Genomic DNA, 17,745 nt, shown 5'->3' on the forward strand with positions numbered 1-17,745 from the left:
CTATAAGGTATTCCATTTTTCTTTTTCTGTACTAGTGAAAATAATCCTATAGCCCATCTAGGAGAATGAAAGGAACATTGTAATTTCTGGGGGAAGGGAAGAAAAGTGGGAGAACTGAGAATCTTACCTGAGATACTGAACTGGTGTTGGATTTACTGTTCCCATGCTGTTTGTAGGGCAGAATCTCCTCAACGATAACAGCCACTAATGACCATTCAGTAAGCTGCAACTGCAGAATTCATCACATGTATCACTGCTGATCTATTATGGGTCAATTCCTCCTTTAAGGAAGGAAAGAAACCAGGCTATATAGCCTGTAGTACAGATATGACAGAACAAGGGTCATTTTGGGGCAGATGTATAGCTGTGTAGACATACACATGTTTTATGTATTTCCATTTGTTGCTTAGATGGATGAAGAGCACAATGATTTTTGCTTTTTTGTCTTTTTTTTTATTGTGCTGGTGTTTTATTCAAAATTGTTAGTGTGCATCCTTGGAATGGATGACTTGGGTGCAATTGTAAGAAAGCACAATAAGCTACAGAAATAGCAAGATACCTGGAAAAAACTCCACAGGATTTCTTGAAAGAGATATGCCTGAGAAGGACAAAAAGCAAAATAATAGCTATGTGCCAAGAAGGCCACGTTTGAGTCATCTATCACATAACCTTGAAGTTATTGCCTATTTACAGGTCAACTTTGAAGCATTTTATTCCTCCTGTTTGTTTTTTTATGCGTCATATAATGGCAGAAGTTCAAAAATAATGACTTCAGTACAAGTCTATCTTTAATTCTGCTTTATCTTGGCTTGCTTTAAAGTGATGTTCCTTTATGGTGCAATATATGCAGATTTACAATATGAATGCTGGAAATGTCAGACTTCTGACATTTGGAACAGAGTCTGTAATACCTAATTTAAAAAGATATATAGTTAGAACCCATTCATCCCATCTTCCTTATCTGGGTGTCAATGAGAAGCTAAAAGCAAATTTTGCAAAATCATAAATGAGTCCGAGTAAATATAAAAAATTAATATCATTCTGATTTAATTCTGTAGGTGGTTTCTTTTAAATTAAGTCTGACAAGAGTAGTTTCATTAAGAGTTTGAATGGTATTGTTACTGCCTCAATATTTTTTCTTTTTAGAAAATTTCATAGATATTTCAGGAAAAAGACAAGAAGAAAATTATGTTACTGTAAGGGTGACATATTGGATAATACCAGCTAGATGATGTATATGATAGTACTAGGTTTATGATTTGTCAAGTAATATTCATACATCGAAACCCTCAAATCTCATGTCTGATAGAATTTCAAAATACTTCATCAAATGGTCCTTTTTAAAGGCTTACGGATGTGAGCAGTCTATTTCTTGCAGACACTGTTAGAAGAATACGTGCCCTCTATGTTGAATATCTCTAGAGTCACATATCCTGTTTTGTGTCTTAATCCTTGCTTGTTAATTTAAAGTCCTTGTAAGGTACCTATGAAAAGTGTGTGTAGAGTATTTTACCTTCCGGTTAAACTAATCTCTGCTGCTTCTTGCTTGCTCTTAATATATCTACATCTAACAACTATTTATTCTCTGCCTTAGGTGGTAGACTGCATAAGAATAGTTCCCACTCTGTTCACGCTTGAATCTCATTCTCTTTATGCCATGTAGTCACCATTCTGTATCGTTCTTCAGATTTAAATAATGTGTTATTATGAATAATCTGTTTAATTTTATAGCTGCTAACGGTACAAATAAATCTAGGTAACAGCAAGTCAGAGCTAAGTATTAACAGAGAAGCATCTAGACACACTTACAGGATGTTTTTTTTTCTTCTAAATCTGTCTTTCTCTTTTCCAATGAAATAATGTGACAGGATGTGTGCTAAAATTAATCATTCCATGTGTGATAATGCTTTATGGATTACCCATTTTCTTTTGTAGTTTTGTGTCACTATGCAGATTTTCTTCCCCTGGTGTAGTATTTTCTAATGTAAACTACTGGGTATTTCTACTAGTTTCTGCTCAGGTACCTGAATACTTACAAGGCCAAGAGACTCAAAACAGCTAATGTGAAATTTGGAGGGTGTTACTTTTCTTGTTCCTTAAATGCAGCAAAGGATTAATCCCTGGCATCAGATCCAGTAATTTTAATGAAATGTTTCCTGTCAGTATAATATTTAATAATTCACGTAATCCTGCTTCTTTGTAGAAGCTACATGGTATTACACAGCTTAATATATTCAAAATATGGTTTTGCATCATTTGATACTTTATGGAAGGGAGAAGAGGTAAATATTTTAACAGCAAATCAGAATACTGAAAAGAAATTATCAGCTAGCAAAGCTAGTTTTAATGGTCTTGCTATTTCTTTTTTTTCTTTTTTTAAATTCACTATCAAAGAATGTTGACCTACTTTGGAAGGATGACCAGAAGTTTGGGAAAGGAGGGATAATTAGTTCTGTTACGGTATACCACCCTGTAAGATTCATGTACCAAGTTTTTCAGAAAATGGAGCAGAGAAGCAGTAACTTAAAAGTAAAGGCATAGTCTCTTGTAGTTAACCCCCAGAAATCACCCACAATGCTAACAGTTAATTGCACTACTTCTATTTATTCCACAAAGCAGATGAAAAAGTATATGTGTTTTGGTGGCAGTATCAGTGACACCAACTTGGGGGAGATGTAGTATTGCTGAAGCGGAAGAGCAAATATAATGGCTCCCATGAAGCTCTGTTTCATAGGACAGTAGCATATAAAACTTAATTAGCAGTAGCCTCAGCAAGTTGTAGAACTAGGATTTATTGATAATACACAGTGTTAAAGCAGGTCTCCCACCGTTACCAAAAAACGCGGTAAAATCAGAAACAACTCTTTAACACCAATTTAGTATTAAAGAGCAGGCATTCTTTATTGCAGCACTGAATGCACGGGGTATCGCTCCTCCTAACATGCATACCTTACACACCTTTCCCATACAATTTATAGATCAAAAATTTACATATTCATACATATTCATTATTGTCCTTTCTACTGATTGGTACAAACTTGCTCGTTCCATATGTAAATTACTGCACAGGCTCAGTTGCCCTCTTCCATTGTTCTCTTTTGAGTAGGTGGTATTACTTGGGTCAGTGGTCCGTGAGTCGGTGGTCACGATCTCCCCCTGCCCGAATTACCTTTTACCTACTTGGTTCTTAATCTTGGCAGTCCTGGCCAGTTTTCTCAGTCCACTACATGAAACTACATTTTGTCATCCTTTTCTGACAGAACCACATTGTCTATTGTTTCATTCACATTAATGATTACCTAGGGACTAAAATACAGATCAACAGATACACTGATTCGTACACTCCATTTTCCCATAATATAACAACATCCCTGGTTGATTAATTTCATCACTTTAGTTATACCACCAGTAGCCAGGTATTCTTCTGGTACTCACTTAAATTCTTTAGTGGTGTTTTAGGCCATGCACTTTGCTCGAGTGTTCCTCTCAGATTACCCTGCCTAACATTTCTTTAGCAGCTGGATAAGCTTGGTACATCCATAACTGTCCCTGACACTTTTAGATTTTTTTGACTTACACTTGAGTATGACTTCTAGTAAACATATTATTATTCTGCCTTCTAACCCCCTGGATGCCCAGAGTCCAAATTAATGTATGTATTACAACTTTTAGGTAACTACCTGTCAATAAAACTAATTTTTGATGGTAAGGGTGTTAATATACTACAACTCAAAACTGTGGCTTTCCTACCTGATAATTCAATGCAGGTAAAGCAATGGAAGCAAGTTATCATCATGTTGTATTATTTATGCCACTCTACCACATAGATCACAATTTTTAACAGAATCATTTAGTACTGGAATTGTAACATCTGTTTTCCATTTCAAGGATCAGCACTTCATGTTTTCAAATGCCTGGCACCAGCCCCATTCTATTGTATACATAGTCCTAAATCCCTATTAAGTCCACCATTTAATATTTCATTCAGACTGTCCCTTGTTTCTCCCAAGGGCTTTTATTTAAATTAATTTTGGCATACAGTTGGCTGTAATTCTTGAATGGTGTCTTCCATGCTAACTTGTAATTTAAGATTTTCTTGAACTACTTCGCAAAAATAGTTAAGCAATGCAGAATATGTATAGATAGTGTAAGTCAAAAGTACCTTTTCTAAGAAACAACACTTTGCAAGAAAATGTTTTAAGGGACAGATGTGTTCTAGACCTCCTCATACTGATAGCAAAGGAACAGCTTGCAGTAGTCCTGTCCAAAATCCTTTTGTTGGGCAGAATGCATTTTCCTTTGTCTTATTTTTCATCTTGTATTCACAATCCTAGTATTTTTACATTCATAGTAGGAATGTTGTTTGTGATATGGCTCAAAAAGTGCCATCTGCTTTTGGATTCCTTAAATATGTATTACATGATAAAAACCAACTGAGAATTCTTCATTGACTGAGGCCTTCTTTCACCATTGTGAGAGTGTACTGGGCTGTTAAGTTGGGTGTTAATGTATTTGGCACACACTTTACATCTCAACCTTCCAGAGTGGTACAAGGAGACTACCTGAGACTTCAGGCCTATCTGTTTATCTAGCAAAACTTCTGATCTTTATTGACATAGTTAAGACTTACTGATTATCCCACAGTAAATATTGGAAGGAACATTCACAGTGGATTCTAGTTTGTATCACTTCTTTCCTTAACATAATTTCTTCTGGCTGAATTATCACAGTGTATTAGGCAATGTGATAAGGGGATTTATGTTTGCTGCATATACATGTACTTAAAAGTAATGAATACCACACCCTGAGAAAAGTTAGAAGTTGGTTCATATTTTTATATGAATGTATGTCAGCCAATTAGCAAGGTGGTGCTTCTTAAATTTATGGTCATAATGGTGGGGGGGGGGGAATGCTGAATTATCTCTTCAGTACAGTTGCATGGATCACAGAATCACAGAAGGGATCTCGGGAGATCATCTCATCCAACCCCCTGGCTTGAGCAGGTACACCTGGAGCAGGGGGCACAGGAACTTGTCCAGGTGGGTTTTGAATGTCTCCAGGGAAGGAGTTTAGGTGGAACTTCCTGTTTCAGTTTGTGCCCATTGCCCCTTGTCCTGTCTTTGGGCACGATTGAAGAGTCTAGTCCCATCATCCTGACACCCACCCTTTAGACATTTATAGGTATTGATGAAATCCCCCCTCAGTCTTCCCTTCTTCAGCCTGACCAAACCCAACTCTCTCAGCCTTTGCTCATAAGGGAGACGCTCCAGTCCCCTGATCATCTTTGTAGCTCTCCACTGGACTCTCTGCAGCAGTTCCCTGTGCTTCTTAAACTAGGGGAGCCAGAACCGTGCACAGTACTCCAAATGTGGTCTCACTAGGGCAGAGTAGAGGGGGAGGATAAGCTCCCTCGCCCTGCTTGCCACACTCCTTTTAATGCAGCCCAGGACACCATTGGCCTTCTTGGCCATAAGGGCACAGTGCTGGCTCATGGTCAGCTTGCTGTCCACCAGCACTCCCACGTCCTTCTCAACAGAGCCTCTTTCCTGTGGGTCAGCCCCAAAGCTGTACTGGTGCATGGGGTTGTGCCTCCCCAAGTGCAGGACCCTTTTGTTTAATTTGGGTGAATTCTGTTGACCAGCCTAGTTCAACAAGGATGAATACCATTCCAAATACCTGCACAGCTTCAGGCGGCTGTTTAAAAGCAGAAATAAAAGAGAATCAGCTTGCCAGAAAGGTGTTTCTTTCATCTTCCCAAAATTACTCTGGACCAAGGCCCAGGACATCCTAAGTATTGATCCTGGACCACTAATTGGTGTCTGATCCAATATGTCATGGCCTGTCAGTGCTAGAAATCTATGCTTTATACACTTAGAAAGAGAGAATCCCATAGAAAACGTGGGACACAGGCTTGCTATATTATATCCTTGCTGGATCTAGAAATATTAGGGAGCACATAATAATTTTTATATGTCTGCCTAAACTGTATTAAGCGAATGTCAGGTTTTCTAGAATGTATTAGCTATAACTGGCCTCTTCTGAAACGTGCACAATGTTAATCTTTAAAGCACATGGTTTCCATGGAAGCCTCAGTAGACACCCCAGTAAAGATTTTTAATTTTTCATTGTAAAATTGTAATTTGTTGCTAAATACCTGTTCTGTTGATATGTAAAATGCATACATGAGTACACTCTGCAGAGTATAAATAGTTCATTTATATCTTACTATTTGTTTATTATCTTATTTACATTGTGTTATTTATTATATTATCATTTATCTTATTCATATACTTGCTGTTCTGTGGCTTTTTCCTTATTGGCAGTGCTGGTTTCAGATTATTGGGCCCTTGTCTCCGGTAATTCATTCTTTGTATCTTTCTGTCATTTCTGTGAAAGAGCATTTAAACATTATAAGCACTTTTTGTGACACAGGCTCTTTTTACCCTATATGGGAAGATTTCCAAATAGTACAGCCAAAGATAGACTGCTGGTTTTTATGTCAGTCAACATTTGACTAAGAATGACATGTGAGTTTAAAACATGTTTGAAATTTATTCCTTACAAAGGAATCCCATTTGTACTGATTGGTTGTGTTTGTTCCTTGAAAAGTAGTTCTGTTTAGACTGGCCCACAGTACTCCTGTGTTACAGTCTCAATGAAGAAAACACACTTTTCTCTGTTCTCTTTTATTTGCTAGGAAGAAGAAAATTGTATTAACCTGTGTGGGGCTCAGTAGTGATGGAGAACACCATTAAACCTTTATGCTAGCAATTGGTATTGTATAACACCTCATACTTGAAAGGATTCTCTCCATAAAACAACTTGCTGGCAGTGGAAATTTCATGAAAGTCGCTATATAACATAGGCTGATGCTAAGTACCACTACATTTCCATCCAAAAAATATGTGGTAGAGAAAGTCTAAATACTTTCAGCAAAATATTGTTCAAGGAGGACTAGGTACAGAGGTTAATCAGTCATTGGGCACAGCTGTCTTAAATTTAGATCACTCACATTTTTGAGAGTGTTTTAGCAGGTCTGAAATCATATTGTATGATTTGGTGTAGTGACATTTTTAATTCCTATGTTTAAGCAAATGCATTACTTTGTTAGTAATGCATTTTGAGGCAAAAGTCAAAAATCGAACTTGTACATTATTTTAAGATTTCTGCCAAGCAATGCAAATGCAAGACATTAAATCAAGTGTTTCTATTTGAATCCAAAATCTCTTTGAAATAATGCAGCAATCTGCTCACACTAGATTTGATAGGATGGAACAGATTTTTAGTTATCAGGCTATCTCACTGTGAAAGTGAGAGTGCTCAGGAATCTTCATTCTCTTTCTTCATGACAAGAAGCAGGTATCACTGTCAAGCTCCATATGATCTTGGCGGCAGTGATGAGTTAGATGGTTTTATCTGTGTTTTTTGGCTAGTCATAAAAAAGAGGTTGGGTGTTAAATATTTATATTGGAACTAAGCAGACTCTGGCTTGCAGTTTAGAACATTTTTCACAGCAAGGGCCAAGTGTTAATATTGGGAATAGGAAAGAAATACAGTGATGCCAAGGCTCTTGATACTTCCTGTGTTGTAAGTTGGTGGTATCAAAAAAATCTTTTTCTTCCGTCTCTTACTAGGATGTTTGCTTCCAGGAAAGACCATAAGACAGTTATTAACCATTTTTTTCATCAAGCATTTTGCAAGAATTTCAAGTGTTTTTGACAATTGGGAATAATAGCTCAATACTCTGTCATTTATTTTGAATGTTTTACATCAAATTACTACGTTTTATAAAATGTGTGTTAGGCTTCTGTTTTACTGGCTCATGTAATACTTCGTTCTTATCTGAATGAGAAGTTCTGTTTTGCATGTGCCAGTTAATCATGTTATTTAAAGTCTGTAAATACAAAGTGGCAAAATCAGAGAACAATAAATGTTTCTGTAAAAGATGAAATAGTCTCTACAGAATGTACACTTTTAAAGTGCAATAAGTTGGAAATTTTTTTTTTCAGGATTGTGTCAAATATTTAAGGTTTTTTTTTGCCATTTAATTTACATTATTTTAAATTATTTCAGTTTTAAAACTATCCTCTCCAAGTGGGTATTACTGAGTGGGTTGAAGATTTTCTGTTCAGTGAACAGAAAGACTGCTTCTATAACTGTCTAGATGCAGTATAATGACTTCTTAGAAACATCTTTTGGTGAGAATAGGCTCAGTGCTCAATTTCAGAGGAGAATAAGAAGACACTTTATATTTAAAGTAGTTCTGCTTGTGTAAAAAGCCCATTTTGGTTCATAGCAAAATCATAACTCTTCACCTCTTTTCTGACTAGCAGCTGCAGGAACAATGTTGTTAAGAGATTCTTTTCTTTCAGCTGAGGAGGATGTAATCAGCAATGATCAGTGTATTAGCTTTCTTTGGTGTGTTCTTGTATTTTTTGGTAACAGGCTGTTGGCTAACTTGAAATCCCCAAGTCTGTGAACCCTCTGTTTTTAATTGCGTTTTTGCATGCAGAAGAACAAGGCAAGAAATTGCTGAAATGCTAATTCACAAAATCGTTTCAGGATTGAATATTCTCTGAAAGTCATACTGTCCTCAGTTGTTATGTCCAAAGTTTGCAGTTGTAAGATCTTGGAAAAAGAAATCTTATCTTATTTTGCAGAGCATTGGCTGTGATGACTATCTGGGTTCAGAGAAGGTGATTGACAAGTGTGGAATATGTGGAGGGGACAACACTGCTTGCAAGGTTGTGTCTGGAGTTTTCAAACACACGCTAACAAATCTTGGCTACCACAAGATAGTGGAAATTCCTGAAGGAGCTACTAAAATCAACATTACTGAGATGTCAAAGAGCAACAACTATTTGGGTAAGTTGCTTCTCAGTGAATAAAGCATTCTTTGTGCACTAGTGCAACTGGGTGGAGGTTATGCTGGGAAGGGTCGTCTAAGCAGTGTGAAGTAGATGTCAAGAGAGAAGAAAAAAAAAATCATTAAACAGGCATTTTGATCAGAACTAACTGGCAGTTTAGAATTCTGGCTTGATCTCGTATGACAAATACCACAGACCTGTTACCATCTATTTCCCTGTCCATCTGACTTGGCTCTGGTGTTTCCCATTAGTTGCATTGTGTGGTGGTTATGCTCTCTGCATCGTTAACCTTCTCTGAGTGGTCAAGAATATAGGCAAGCAGCATGCTCGTTTATATAAAGTTTATGGAGGCTGCTTGATGAGAAAAGAGCATCTTCTGATTGCCTAAAAATTTCAGTTCTTTTAAAGTGACAGTATATCAAAATTGTATTGAAAATATGTGATATTGAGGTGGTATCTGCCGAATGCAAGGTCATTTATTATTAATGCAATTAATGCATTTATTAATAATGCAATTATTAAAGCAAGGTTCTTTATTTTGAAGCAGGTCCTTAATGCAAAACCTTAGAGGATCCTGGAATATTTATATTAACATCATATTTCTGCATCTGTCTAGAGAGTATGTGGGATTTCTGCAGATCTATGTCTGTCTTGCATGCATTTTTGAACTGTGCCATTCCTTGTTGTATCCTCTCACGTTCCCAGGTTACAAAGTCCTTAGTTTGCCTACATTTATGCTTCTGTTTTGGAGCAAATTCTGCTCAGTGGACTGGAGAGAGAGGAGTCAGTTAAGATTTGTAAAACCTGTGCTTCGCCGTTAAATTTCTCTCCAATTATCAGTCTATCCTTAGATCTGTTTTTAAAATTACCATAGTAAATAATAAAAATGGAGCTACATGAGGCCTTTCTTGCTAGCTTGGTGTAACTATTACTACAACTATCTAGCTGTACTGGAAGTAAGTATCTCAGCTACTGGTCAAGCACAAGAAAGGAAAGTGATCATCATTTAATTGCTTCTCTCTTCTGCTTTCTTCTCCTTAATTTCTGCTGGAGCTGTAAGAAGTTCTGCAGAAACTTTTGCCTGTAGATGGGAGTTTATTATGGGGAACAGTCTGAACTGTAATGTGAGCTCCATAATTTTAACAAAAAAGTGACTTTTCAGAAGTGAAGAAACAACATAAGCTACCCACAGTCTAAGAAAACCAAATGTTCTGGACCTCTTGTAGGGTGATCTTATCAGTTCTAATATGTCTGGGTTTCATCCAAATATATTTCTGATACATTATATACACTAGCATTCATTCTTTTATGTGAAGAGTTTGTATAGCGTCCCTCAACGCTAATTTGTTGATGAAAAAACCCATTAATTCTACCTAAAGAGCTTCCAAAGGTACTTGCACATTTGGTAGAAAATGGGTGAAAATGCAGCTTACTTGGCAGGACAGTGAGAGTAGCTACATTACTAATATATAAAATCATGGAGTTGAATGTAATTTTTATGTCAGATTTACATGCCAGCATCTGCAAACAGCTGGCAGAAAAATTCCCTTAACTATGTTAAAATGTCTGGAGCCACTTGAACATTTTGGGAATGGGCAGGACAGAAAAAAAGTAACATTTTTTGCTTAAAAATAACCAGGCTGTTGGCATGTATGGGAAAGTGGCAAAGTTTTTCTTTCCCATGTTACCACTCCTTATTTCCTTATCCCCTGAGCTCTTGGTTTATGCTATCATCCTTCCTTTTTTCTTTCTTTCTTTTTTTTTTAAAATCCATTTCATATGTTTCATTTTAAAGCTGCTGGTACAGATTTAGTCTGCTAAATTTGCCAGCTCCTTCCCCTGTTAGGAATTCTTGAGTCTGTAGTTCCAGCTAGAAGGACTCCAGCCTCTCTGCTTACACAGTTACACAATAAACTTGTTTTTTTGAGGCAGGCAAGTTGCACCAGGACAGGAATGAACATGTTCTAACAGGTCAGAAAACCGAAACTAGAGAAAGGTTTATCAAGCACTTTATTGGGCAGTGTAATGGTAACTGGGAGGATGTTTTCTGGCATATTGGTGGTCACAAACTTCTGACTGATAAAACAGCATTCAAAATCTAGGCAAGCACTTTTTATAAAGCACATAACACTGGTAGAGCTGGGAATCTTGAAAAACTCATCTGGTATTTACTGGTTTCTCTATATTTAAGGTAATAAGCAGAAGTCTTGAACTTCAAAAGTAAAAGAAAAAAATCTTAAACTCATTCTTACGCTGCGGCAGCAACAAGAAAAAAACTCCAGCAGCCATTCCTTTAAGCATGTGGTTGAGTGCTTTGCAAAATTGAAGTTTCAGGTCCTTGCTCTGTCATAGTCCAGTGGTAGCTATCAGAGCGACTTGTAAGCAACATTGTTCTTGTTGCAAGGAGTCTAAGTCAGTTGCTTTTGGTTTTCCTTTCACTTTGCACAGTTTATGGTTTCTTCAATGCAAAATCATAAGTCATCTCAAGGTCACTAAAATTTTTTTAGAAAATGCAAGCAGATGTTTCTGGGAATCTGAGTTATCCTGCTTATCTCTATTGGGTAGACTGTCTTGAGTTCCATGTGGTTTCATTAAACAATTTTTAGAAAGCTCCACACCTTTTCACTGCTTTGTCAAAAGTACTAAGCAAATAAGCCATCAGGAAAATGTGTCTTCACCAGGAGGTATTTCTGTAAAATCAGGAGGTGCTGGAAAAACCAGACAAAAAAGTGAGGTTTCTTACCCAAACAGTTTCAAACTCAGCTAAAAGTAATCCAAACATCTGAAAGCTTCTCCATACTGCTTTTGTAAACTTTTTTGTAGTACTGTTGCTCATTGTTGTAAAACCTGTGACCCTCATAAAAAGCATAGTGCTGAATATGATGGTAGCTTATTAAGGTTTACTAATTTTAAGTATTGCATTTTCATTTTGTACACAAAAGTTGGAGTAATTGCAGAACAAAATTTGTACATTCTTGCTACTTGAAAACAATAAACTTCTGAAAAGGAAAAACATGACAGTGGTGGTATATGAAGCTTTTAGTGTTTCTGGGGCATGTCATTATCTGGGTAGTCAGAATATTCGGATTAAAAGAGATACTGTATTTCAGTGGTTCAACAGGTTGGTTGTTCATATAATTTTATAATTAACATTTCACAAAAACTACAGAATCATAGATTTCTTGTGCATCTAGTGATCTATACTGTTACATTTCTGTATACCTTAAAAACCTTCAACAGCACTGTTCACTGTTTGTCTTCTTTTTTTTTTTTTTTTTGGGGGGTGTGTGTGTGTTCTTCTGCTTTTGAATGAAAGAATCTCATACAGCACAACATAATCTTTTCTTTCCCTGCCCCCCATGTGCTAAAAATCCTTTTAGATTTCCCATTTCTTGAAGATCGTTACTGTAGGAAAAATGCTGATCTGATAAAAGCAAGTATTTTGACAGTCAAATTGAGAATGGCCTGCAACACCAACTGGTGATTCTTAGTGAGCCAAAATGAACTATCTCTATTAGAGCCATAAGGCAGATCTGAAATTCTTCAGGAAACATCTTGTATTTTTTCTTGCATGTGTATGTTCAGAAAGACATCAGTCTAGTTTTGGACTGCTAAGTAGTAGCTATTAATAACTATTAATAATCACAGAATCAGAGGTTGGAAGGGACCTCAGAGATAATAAAGTCCAACCTTTCTAGGAAGAGCACAGTCTAGACAAGGTGGCCCAGCACCCTGTCCAGGCAGCTCTTGAAAGTGTCCAACGTGGCCGAGTCAACCACTTCCCTGGGGAGGTTATTCCAATGGTTGACTGTCCTCACTGTGAAAAATTTCCCTCTGGTGTCCAATCGGAATCTCCCCAAGAGCAACTTGTGTCCATTCCCCCTTGACCTCTCCATGTGACAACTACTTGCAAAAAGGGAGTCTTCATCTTCTTTGTAGGTACCCCTTAAATACTGGTACATGGTGATGAGATTCCCTCTGAGCCTCCTTTTCTCAAGGCTGAACAAACCCAGTTCTCCCAGCCTATCCTCATATGGCAGGCTTCCCAGTCCTTTGATCATCTTGGTGGCCCTTCTCTGGACCCCTTCCAGCCTGTCCACATCCTTTTTGTATAGCGGGGACCGGAACTGTACACAGTACTCCAGGTGTGGCCTGAGAAGCACTGAGTAGAGTGGGACAATGACTTCTTTCTCTCTGCTGGTGATGCCCTTTTTGATGCAACCCAGCATCCTGTTGGCCTTCTTGGCTGCAGCAGCACATTCTTCGCTCATGTTGAGCTTCCTGTCCACCAGGACCCGCAGGTCCCTTTCCTCAGAGCTGCTCTCCAGCCAGGTGGATCCCAGTCTGTGCTGCACTCCCGGATTATGTTTTCCTAGGTGCATGATCTTACACTTGACCTTGTTGAACTTCACAAGGTTCTTGCTGGCCCACTCTTCCCGCCTATCCAGATCTTGCTGCAGAGCAGCTCTCCCTTCTGGAGTGTCTACTTCCCTGCTCAATTTGGTGTCATCAGCAAACTTCATCAGGCTACACTTGATCATGTTATCTAGGTGACTTATGAAGATGTTGAATAACATTGGGTCCAATATCGATCCCTGGAGGACTCCACTTGTGACAGGTTGCCACTTTGAAAAGGAGCTATTTATCACCATGCTTTGGGTGTGGCCTGTCAGCCACTTCCCCACCCACTGCACAGGCCACTTGTCTAGGCCATAACACATTAATTTCTCCAGGAGGAGACTGTGCGGGACTGTATCAAAGGCCTTGGAGAAGTCCAGGTAGACAATGTCCGCTGCCCGCCCCATGTCAACCAGGCAAGTCACTTTGTCATAGAAGGCCACCAGGTTTGTGAAGCACGATCTGCCTTTAGTGAAGCCATGTTGGCTTTTCCCAATCACGTGCTTCAACTGACTTGTGATTGCCCTCAGGAGGATTTGTTCCATAACTTTCCCAGGGACTGAGGTAAGGCTGATGGGCCTGTAGTTACCTGGATCCTCCCTCGAGCCCTTCTTGTAGATAGGGGTAACATTTGCTTTCCTCCAGTCCTCTGGGACATCCCCTGTTCACCATGACTTCTCAAAGAGTGGCCTTGCAATGACGTCAGCCATCCCTCTCAACACCCTCAGGTGGATGGCATCAGGGCCCATTGATTTGTAGGGGTCAGGCTTCTGTAATAACTAATGTACTAACTCTTCCTTCACCGATGGCGTGTTGGTGTTTGGATCAACCAGCAATTTCGTTCCCAAAGCCTGGGACCTGACAGTGTTGGTAAAGACAGAGGCGAACAAAGTGTTGGGGACCTCTGCCTTTTCAGCATCGTTGGTTATTGACTCTCCTTTTCTGTTTAACAGTGGGCCTATGTTTTCCTTCTTTTTCTGCTTGTGGCTGACATGTCTGAAGAAACCTTTCTTGTTATTTTTCACGTCTCAGCCAATTTCAATGCAAGCTGGGCTTTTGCTTTTCTAATGGCATCTCTGCACGCTCTGGCAATGCCCTTGCAGTTCTCAGCAGATAGTCCTCCACTTCTCCATCTCTGGTATGCTTCCCTTTTGGATTTGAGTAGACCCAGGAGGTCATGGTTGAGCCATGGGGGCCTCTTGCTCTGCTTACTTCCCTTTCCTTTGTAGGGGATAAATTTGCTTTGTGCTTCCAATGAAGAGTTACCGAAGAACTCCCAGCACTCACTAGCTCCTTTGTCTTCCATGGAAGCTTGCCATCGAATCCCTCCCAACTGACCCCTGGGTGAACTGAAGTTTGCTCTCCTAAAATTAAGAACCCTTGTCTCAGAGCTGACCTTCAGCACACTCAGCAGGATCCCAGACCCCACAATATTGTGGTCACTGCAGCCAAGGCTATCACTAACCGAGGTATTACAAAGCAGGTTTTCTTGGTTTGTGAATAGCAAGTCCAGCAGCGCCTCCTTCCTGGTTGGCACAGCTAACATTTGTATCAGGAAACAGTCCTCTATGCGTTCCCGGAACTTGGTGGATGACACGCAAGCTGCCGTATTGTTCTTCCAGCAGGTGTCTGGGTAGTTGAAGTCACCCATCAGGACCAGGTTCCTTTGGCCAGAAGCTTGCTTTAGTGCCACAAATATCGTTTCATCAACTTTGTTGTTGTGATTAGGAGGTTGGTAGCAGATGCCCACTGTGAGGTCCTGCTTGGAGACGACCCCTTTGACTTTAACCCAGAGGTATTCGATAGAGCAGTCGCAGTCACCATAGTTGACTTTGATACATTCGAGGTGTTCCTTGATGCAGAGTGCAACTCCTCCGCCTCTTCTACCCTGCCTGTCTTTACGAAAGAGCCGATAACAGTCCGTCGTGTTCCCTCAGTCAGTCTGTAGATTTACTTTAGGTTTTTTTTTTTTCTTTCTTTTACAGTTAGAAGCAAAAGCTACATATTACAATTTAGGTTTAGACTCCATAAAGCGTAAACAAGGCTATAGGCTGTACAGTCCTGAGCTATGTACGGAATGTCTTGCTAGTAGTTTTCAGCAATATTTTCTTACTGACTGATTTGTTAGACTTTTCAGCAACAGAACTGCTGACCTTGGACAGACTTTTCCTTTGGCAAAGCACTTCTGTCACATGGCTAGTCTTGTACAGAAAAGGACAAAGACATACTTTTTATCCCACTGGTAATCATCAGCCTGGCCAGTTCTCATACACTGAAGTGGGAAGCTTGCCACGGAATTAAATAGGACCATAATACCTTTTGAGTATAAATAGTTTAGCATCTTTGGGTTTGGATTTGGGATAATAGCAGAATGTTAAAGCTAAATGACATGAATCCGAAGTGATTATTTGGAAGGTGCTTTTTTGCATGTTGGGTCTTGAGAACCTAATTCAAAGAAGCTAGTTGTTATCCATATCCATAGCCTCAAACGCAAGATAATCTGATGGGAAGCAGGTGTCAATAGTAAAAATTAAAATTTAGCTTAATACCATGGTTGAAAATGCATTAGTTTTGAAATACACTTACCACATGTAATGAACTTATTCTAATTGGAAGGAATTTGGTAATGACCCGAACCTCAAGCAATGGTTTGTTTCTAGAGCAGTTGTCTGAATTTGGAGTCGTATGCCTTTGAGATTCAGTTCTGCGAACAGTACCAGACATACTGCCTGCCATGGGTGGCAGCAGATGTTCATGAGATATCTTATGAAAGAGAAGGTATATACCTTAGAGTTTTGGCAAGTCTCTTAACATTTTATGCTTTACCTGAATACTGTTTACTGCAAAGATGGTTCATAGTGAAATTTATTTCATTGCTGATTGCTTTAAGTTCCTTTAGGGAATATATAATGTATTTCTATTTTGTTTTTCATGGAATTAAGTTATTTCAGCCACTAAATGAGATAGGGAGGTCTTTGGATCTAATCCATTTCCTCTGCTTTCTGCAAAATGATACTCTGCTATTCTAGCATCTTCTATTAGCACATGCCAGCATACAGTATTTGTGATCAAAGTAAGTGTTACACATTAATACTTTCTGAAACAAATTCTAAGAGATGTCAATAGCATTCTTGTGAACATTGGTGTGCCTGAACATGAATATGGATTTAAGGAATTTGTCATATGAAAATAACAGTGGCTGGTACTAAAGGGGCTGTGAAAAGATTCTCTAAAAAATATTTCGATTCAGCATTCGCTGTAGCAGATGATAAACAGTATGTGTCATGATCAAATAGTGTTAGCAGCTCTTGAGCTTAAAATAACATTCTGAAATAAGTTGAGATGCAAATTTACAGCAAATAAAGGAATTAGATTAGAACACTGGCAATGAATTTAGAAGATGAACATTGTTAGAGGCATTGTTATATCACGTGATCATATGAAAAGTTTTATAATTTATGTATTAGGAATTAAATAATTTATTTCCTTCGTTTGGTGCTAATCAGATCAATTAATACACTTTAAAATACACATTTTAAAAAAATTGCTCCTAATGATGTTTTTTTAAAATCTTCATACAAGGTTAAAGATTTCTGTGCAAAGAAGTTGCAACAGGTGCTATATAATAACACGGAGAAGAGAGAATATGTGTTTAAATTTTCAGGCCTTGGAGTGAACATGCTAAAATATGCCAGAGGAGGAGAGGTTTTCTGTTTTCTGTTACTTTATATACAAAGGATCTGCTTACAGTGAACTTCCGTTACAGTGCTTAGGTGTGCATTGGGTGCAGTGGCTGTCCCAAATAAACAGTGAGAGCTAGCAGCACACCATTGGTAAGTCTTACATTTCTCTTCAGGAACAAAATCTGCAATTTTTTCATCTGAGTTTACAAAGTGCTGTAACCCAAAGCTATGCTATTATGTATGTTTGTTGTGGTGGACCTGTGAAACCCCCACAAGGACTTCGACGTTGTATTTCTTATGGTGTATACTATTCATGGAGTACATCCCTATATTGGTCAGTCTGTGCATTAGAGTTGGAGTGTCTCTCTCATATGTACAGCTTACTGAATGCATTATTTATAAACTACATAATTACAATATCTGGATTAGAATAACTGGTTTTTTTACCTTTTGTCCTTGGTCCTCTTGACTGTTCTCTGCTGGAGTTAAACAAGACAGACATTTCTTTGTACAGATGATTATGTGCTCTGAACTGTGAAGAAAAGATTTAAGGAATCACTTCTTAAGGAAACTGAAATTAAGCACAGCAAGTTCAAACCATAAGGAATTTCAGAGTAAATTATTAATATCTGAAGAGGCAGTTAGTTAGAATCTCTGTGTAAACTTAACCTGAACATTTTGAATAATATTCCTAAAATACCCTTTTTATGATTAGAAATCCTAGCAAATCTGTTGTGTAGTTATTTCCTGAATACTGAACTGAAGAGTCAGGAGATACTACACAGAAAAAGGAACAA

General features: G+C 38.4%; 1 protein-coding gene across 3 annotated transcripts in view; it reads left to right on the forward strand.

Moving 5' to 3' along the window:
• THSD4 (thrombospondin type 1 domain containing 4) overlaps nucleotides 1-17,745 on the forward strand; it is a 349,965-nt gene that overhangs the window by 259,645 nt on the left and 72,575 nt on the right. For all 3 annotated transcript variants that reach the window (XM_075100208.1, XM_075100207.1, XM_075100209.1), the window contains one exon: nucleotides 8,661-8,865. In XM_075100208.1, coding sequence (XP_074956309.1) covers nucleotides 8,661-8,865 — 205 coding nt within the window. The remainder of the gene's footprint in view (nucleotides 1-8,660; nucleotides 8,866-17,745) is intronic.

Source organism: Phalacrocorax aristotelis, chromosome 7 (genome assembly GCF_949628215.1).
Source record: "Phalacrocorax aristotelis chromosome 7, bGulAri2.1, whole genome shotgun sequence".
In the NCBI taxonomy this organism is placed as follows: Eukaryota; Metazoa; Chordata; class Aves; order Suliformes; family Phalacrocoracidae; genus Phalacrocorax; species Phalacrocorax aristotelis.